The sequence below is a fragment of the Merops nubicus genome, unplaced genomic scaffold (genome assembly GCF_000691845.1).
Source record: "Merops nubicus isolate BGI_N331 unplaced genomic scaffold, ASM69184v1 scaffold15228, whole genome shotgun sequence".
Taxonomy (NCBI): Eukaryota; Metazoa; Chordata; class Aves; order Coraciiformes; family Meropidae; genus Merops; species Merops nubicus.
This window is the reverse complement of record NW_008625225.1, coordinates 39,580-46,270: the sequence shown is the minus strand read 5'-3', so window position 1 is coordinate 46,270 and position 6,691 is coordinate 39,580. Positions and strand designations below refer to the sequence as shown.

At 43.9% G+C, this 6,691-nt stretch overlaps 1 protein-coding gene across 1 annotated transcript in view; it reads left to right on the top strand.

Moving 5' to 3' along the window:
- Nucleotides 1-1,809: 1,809 nt before the first annotated feature.
- The window catches only part of LOC103778045 (homeobox-containing protein 1-like), a gene marked incomplete at its 5' end in the record, with an annotated part of 30,364 nt that continues 25,482 nt past the window's right edge, over nt 1,810-6,691 (top strand). The window contains one exon of the mRNA XM_008945614.1: nt 1,810-1,963. Within this exon, the coding sequence (XP_008943862.1) occupies nt 1,810-1,963 (154 nt within the window). The remainder of the gene's footprint in view (nt 1,964-6,691) is intronic.

Below are 6,691 nucleotides of genomic sequence, written 5' to 3'. Positions count from 1 at the left end.
TCAGTGCTGACCCAGACCCCTAAACTGTGCAAGTACTAGAAAGTGTAGCTAAGGAACTTTCCTTGAAATGGCCTCTCAATAAATTGGTGATACAGGAACTATTTCATGTGTTGATAAATCATAGTAATCTGTCCAGGCTCGTTAGCTGGGAGTGAGGGGGAGTCCCTCACTGTGCTCGCCAGGCAGAGCCTGGGGGCTTCACTTCCCAGAGGCTTCTCCTGGGGAAAATTTGTACATTATTTTGGGCTCCACTACCTAACACAGATGGAAGCCCCTGGCAAGAAGGGAAATGCTCATTGTGCTTTTTGGGAGAGGAACACGGCCAAATGCATAAATAGCTAATTTCTTGCTTTTTAACCATAGAAATTTGTTTATTGGTTAAACTCAAAGTCCCCTTAACCCATTTACTCTGTTTTAAATTACACAAGCAGTGTTGTTTCACTAACACAGTATGTTTTTATGATTAAATCCTAACCATTCTAAGCAAGCCTGTGTACCCAGAGGGATTTGCTGTCTTGGCTCTGCTTTTACGTGTGCACAGTGCTGTGTTCCTCCTCTGAGCAGAGCCTCCTGCTTCTCTTGGATCTACCCAGGCTGGGTCAGAGCATGAATTCCAGTAGAGCTCTTTCTGAACATGGGGTGCAGGTGGTGATTTATCTTTCCTTGAGACTGGAGGTTCTAAATTTTTGTGCACAAGAGCAGCTATTTCTCCCCCTCAGGGGAAGTCAGTGAGAACTGTCCTTCAGAACACATCCTGGTTTACATACTGCTGCCCTATACCAGGTTCCCATCCTCACCAAAGGATATATGAAAGATCAGTCTTTCAGCCTGTCTGGCTTTATCTTGATTTATTAACTGAGAGGCTGTTGTGGAAAGAATCAGGGGTAGGTTTCAAAGGGCCTTTCCTGAAGGCATTGTGCCAAGTCCTGTCTCTTGCTTGATGCTTTCCAGCTCAGGCTTCTTGAGAGGAGAAATATATCCCTAGAAGGGGAACAGAAGAGGAAAGGTGTGATGTCCATCTGCTCTCAGTGACTTTTTCAGGCAACCTGGCACTCAGGAGCCCGTGTTTGCACAGGTCACAGGGTGTGTTTCAAGTGTTTACCCTCCTCTTTGGAAAGAATCAGGGGTAGGTTTCAAAGGGCCTTTCCTGAAGGCATTGTGCCAAGTCCTGTCTCTTGCTTGATGCTTTCCAGCTCAGGCTTCTTGAGAGGAGAAATATATCCCTAGAAGGGGAACAGAAGAGGAAAGGTGTGATGTCCATCTGCTCTCAGTGACTTTTTCAGGCAACCTGGCACTCAGGAGCCTGTGTTTGCATGGGTCACAAGGGTGTGTTTCTGTTGGTGGAGCTATTTCAAGTATTTACTCAGCTCTTTGGACACATCAAAATACCTTTCACAGAAATTTTTACTTCCTGAGACCATTGTGCAGTTAAATAGAAACCTGCTATTTCCCATTTTGTGGCAGAAGAGGTAGCAGCACAACCTGAACAAGTGCCAGCTGGGACATTGCTCACCCTTTCTGTAAGACACCTTTCCTCTTGATGAAGACAGGACAGCTTTTCCTAAGCAGCTGTTAGCTCAGTCATGTTTCCCTCAGATTTCAGTGGTCACCTGATAGTTCTCTGGCTTGGAGGTTGGGGATGGGAACTGTAGCTGGCTTTGTGTATCTTTAAGGTGACTGTGTTTAATAATGCTTTACTTGTTTAGTTTGAACGGTTTCATCATCTGTCTTGTCTTCCTTTCATAGCAGGAGTGAGAGAATGAGCACGATTCTTAATCCACTAGGAAACACAGTATTTATTGTTCTCAGGGGCTACATTAAGCATGAGACCTGCTCCTATCCCAGTGGAAGAGCCAGAATGGAGACAGACACCTCCCCCAGTCACAGCTACCTCCGGGACCTTCAGGCTACGGCGAGGCAGTCGCTTCACGTGGAGGAAGGAGTGCCTGGCAGTTATGGAAAGGTATGTCCCCTTGGGCTCTTGGAGGTGGCATTCTAAAGCCAATCCAGGTTCCTTTTTCCTGCTCTGATGAACACCAGCTTCATTTGCAGGGGTATGTTTTCATGTTATGGGAAGCAGTAACAGTGTAATCATTTGATTCTAGATGGTAGAGTAGGAGGAGCTATTTTATCTCTTCTGTTGTTTAAAGAATGTTCTACTGCTCTGGAGTATATCTTGGGTTTTGTAACTCCTAAGACATCTTGTCCTTGGCTCAGTGTGCAAGTACTGGTGTTCAGTGCTGCCTTTGCTTTTGCACAAAGCTTTCCACCCAGCCTAATCCAGGCTCTCTTGGTTGGGGGTCTGCACACTCTTATATTCTACACAACTCCTTTCCCAATTTACTGATTTGTCCTCATCACGTATCACGTTGTGTTACAGTTGATACTGGCATTTCAGCAGCACTGTAATTGTGCAGGATGCAGAACTTTGCCTAACAAGCAGTAGATTCCCTGTCCAAAAAAGCTCTTACAACCCTTTTACATGGGTTGGGAACAGTACAGAGCAAAGTGGATCTTTCAAATACATATGCAGAGTGGCAGGTGATCATTAGAGCTCCCAGCTCTTCAGTCCTGCAGAGAAGCAGCACATTCTGAGGCTGGTCTCCTGGCCTCCTGTGTGCTTTGCCTTTCCCTCTGCTTACAGTAACATCTCTTTTGTGGGTAATATTGTATAACAGAAAAGGGCTGGTGAACTCAAACGTGGCTTAGGGATGAATGCTTATTTCTGTTAGAGCTAACGGGCTGGGAGGAGTTTTCTGCCTTCTGAGAGCATGAGGCACACATGACTCTCTGTGTGCCACACTCCTGTTTGTAGCTCCGTTGAGTCCTTGGCCAGCAGATTTTTGGGATGTCCTTTCTGTAATGCTTCTCTTTCCTCTTCCTTTCACAAAGGTGTTTGGAACTGATTAGGAGCAGGAGAGTGTCTCCTTTTGCCTAAGCTGAGACCAAAATACTGAACTCCCTCAGGGCCCTGAGCCTTTTTACACATAAGATGGACATAGGTCTGTGTGGCCACAGGCCATCACAGGGTCTTTGTAGGGCTGAGACCAGTAACAAAGTGTTTGTTTCCCTGTTCTTTAGCACTTCAAAATGCTGGTATGACTGTCCTGATGGCTCAGTGTGCCTTCAAGACAGTGCCATCTCCTTATGAATCCCCTGCATGTGAAGTACTTGCTTACTCTGAGGTAGAACTGGAGCTCTGTGAGCATGGTTTCTGTCTGGCCTAAAGTGCTGTAACTGCTATTGCTTGTTGCTTGACTCATGATAGTGCCTTAGACTCCTGTGTTGTGGAAACACAGAGCAGAAAGAGAGAGCCAACCAAGCAATCTCTTCCCTTCTCTCCTCCAGATCTCCCCCCAAGTGCTGTGACACTCTCAAGAAGTCAGATAACCTCTGTGGTTTGGTATGTGTCTGTTAGAAGGATGTAAGATTTGGGTTTGCCTATGGAAAGGAGCAAGTCTGTGTGGACATTGGAAGCCAGCCAGCTGTGTGTGCAGATACATCACCACTGGATCTGATTCTTCATTACCCTCTTTCTTCTTTGTCATTCTTGGGTTTGTTTGCTGCAGCTTGTGCTCCATAAGGTCTTTGCTGCTGGGGTTTTCTTCTTACTCTGCTGGTAGATGGAGACTTCTGCCACGTTGCCTTAATCTTGGCTTTAATATTAATTTGCAGAGCTCTTTCTGGGTCACCACAAGCACTGAATTTCACAGACTTGGGGGGGGGGGTACTGGGAAGTGTGGCTGAGGAGTTTCTCTTGAGGCAAGAACACAGTAAACTCTAAGTGGTAAAAGCTTTGTATGACAATAAAACTTCCCCATAAAGCAAGCTGGGAATATGGTTATTTAACAGTTAGGCTGTAATAGACCTTGTTGAGCTGTAAGGATGAGCTGGTTTATGTGACAGCTTTTGGAAGAGTGAGAGGAAAAGGTTCTCTTGGGAGCCTTAGGAACAAGTTAACTAATCTCACTAACGAGTCACGGGGGTCTTGCAGGCTTGTCAGTAATGGGACTCACCACAGCAGCCAGGATGAGGGCAACCAGACTCCTGGCTGTCTGGCCAAGCAGCTTGGGTTCACCTGCTGCCAGAGGGCCAGGAATAAGCATTTGGCCCACTCAAATGGTGGCTGGCATTGCCTGTGGTCAAAATGCAGTCTGCATTTTCCTCTGAAGGATTTTGTCTCGGAGTGGAGGCGTCTCACTCCACTTAAAGGACTGTTTTCCTTAATTAAATGCAGGTTTCATTGCATTGCATTGGTGTGTCCTTCAGCATCTTGATGTGCTGGTGGTGCACACAGGGATTTAGGCACCTCGTTTTGAGCTGCTTATTTGGAAGCCTCAGTGAAGTGCTTGTTCATGTAGGCTTCTAGCTATTCAGCAGTGAGAAACAGATCCAGAAGACAATTCCACCCCACTAATGCAACTCACATGAGGACTATGCACCTTCCTCTCTGGCTACAAAAGAGGAGCCTTCTGCCATGAGAGCTAACTTTGGTGATTTAATCAAATACTTTAAGATAGGAGGATAGAATCTAGACTTTAATGGAAACTCTTGTGTAAAAAATACAGAAACATTTCTTCCTGTAAACTTCTGAAACATTGCTGTGAAGCTGTATAAACATTTTTTGGGTGAGAATCAGTCTCTGGGTGCTCTATCAGCTAATTGTGGTATGTGCTTTTGACTTGGATTCAGTTGGTAGGAAATGCAGTTGCTAAAAGTCGATGTGTCAAACCAGCTGAGAGCACTTCAAGGTAAGAATCTGAATTTGATTGCAAAAATGAGACAGATTTGCTTCTAAATACAGGCTTGCCAACTGAAAATGCACAGCACCAGTCAGGATTTGGCCCATGAACTGAAGGCAAAGGGTCAGGGTTGAAGGGCTAGCTTCTCTTTTTTTAAAAAAAAAAAATTAATCAACAAAACTTCCAGTGCAATTAATTATATTGGTGCCAATCTGATAAAATTAAGATTAGCGTCAGGCCAGCACATACACTTAAATGTCTAGTGGACATAAGTGTCTGTATACAGGGTATGTGTATTAAAGAAACTAATTGGTTTATACTGAATTTCCAGAATGCTGTTTCTGTAATTCAATTCTCCAGTCCTCACTGCTTTTTGGAAATTCTCCCAGGGTAGTTTATTAGTCAGTAGACTTAGATTTTGGACAATAGATTCAAGTCTCTTTCTCCTCTCTCCTTGCTTTTTTTTTAAAAAATATCTCTCCGAATATTTATGCTCTGAAGGTGAAGAGGAGCAGTAGTTCCAGAAAGTAAAGTTCTATATTTAACTGCAGACTAGGTGTGGTTCAGACAACTGCAGTGCAAGCTCCCTCTCGCTGCTGTGCTGGTGATACCAACCTTGACCTGTTCTCTTCTTGAGCCTCCTGCTCATGAAATATTCTGAGTTTTGTGCGTGGTGATGTTGTCGTGTGGCTCTACCCTCCTTTGGGAACAGAGCTAAGACTACAGTAGTCCTCTCTGTGAAAACCTGAGGTTAAACTTGAAAGCCTGTTTCTGGTTCAGTTTCATGTTCTTCTTCCTTACGTCTTGTCCCAAAGATGTATTTTTTTTTTTCTTTTCTCTCTTTTACTTCTTCTTTTCAACCCTCTCTCGTTAGGACTATGAAATTGAAAATTCCCTTAGGGTGTTTTTCTTTTTTATTGAAGCTGCATTTTCTTTTATTTTTAATTTTTTTTTTTTTCCCAAAAGTGTTTTGTGCTCTTCTAATCATGTTTAGAGTTGAGGTTTATCTTCTTTTTCAGGCAAAAACCCCTCTAAGATTGGCAGCAGAAGCAGTGACTGTATACCCGTTTTAAGGCACTTTTGTGGAGTGCCATTAAAGGGGGGAGGGAGAGTGGAGTGTTGTTTTTTAGGTATATACCTTATCCAAAGATTAAATTAAAATAACTGTAAAATCTGCTCTAAACAAAATGAATAATTCATCAGTTGGAAGCGTTCAGTTTGTCTGGGGAGAAGGGACTTTGCTTTCTGGTTGAGGATTATTGGGGTTGATTTTATGGGTCTGGTTTTTTGTTTTTACACTTGTCTGCACTCTTGAAGCATCCTTTTGTACAGATGTGTTTAGATTAAGTAAGACTAGATGATGTAGATAGCTATTATCACCATTTCAGAGATGGCAAAACAGAGTCAGGCCTTTCACTTGGCTTTGAGATCCAAGGCGACTTTATTCATAAGAAAATGGGGTTAGATTTCCCAAGATACTGAGGGTATAGATTCATGGTATAGCTGAGCTGAATTAACAGTTTGTCACCATCACATCCTTAGGTGTTATCCTGTCTCATCGCCCTTCTCAATTCCTCCTCCTCAGTTTCCCTGCTCCTGCCACCCTGCACTGTGCCAGAGAATTGTCTGATTGAAATACCGGCCGATTCCACTTGATTCAGACAGAATAATTCCTTTTTATTGCCCTCTGTGTTTTATTGAATTGCTTCAGCTCACCATGCAATGAGGGTGTGCCAGAGCTGGCACAGGGCAAATCACAGGAGTGCACAACTGGGAGCAGGGGAAGGGGATGTTCAACAAAAAGATATATGAATGTTCCATGGTGGTTTTTGTCTCTGTTTGGTTTTGTTCTGATTTTGTTTGGTTTGGGCTGGATGAGTTTCTGGTTTGGTTAAAACCACGCTCATGCTGACAATTGTGCTGGCATCATGGGAAGAGGTGTCCTTTGA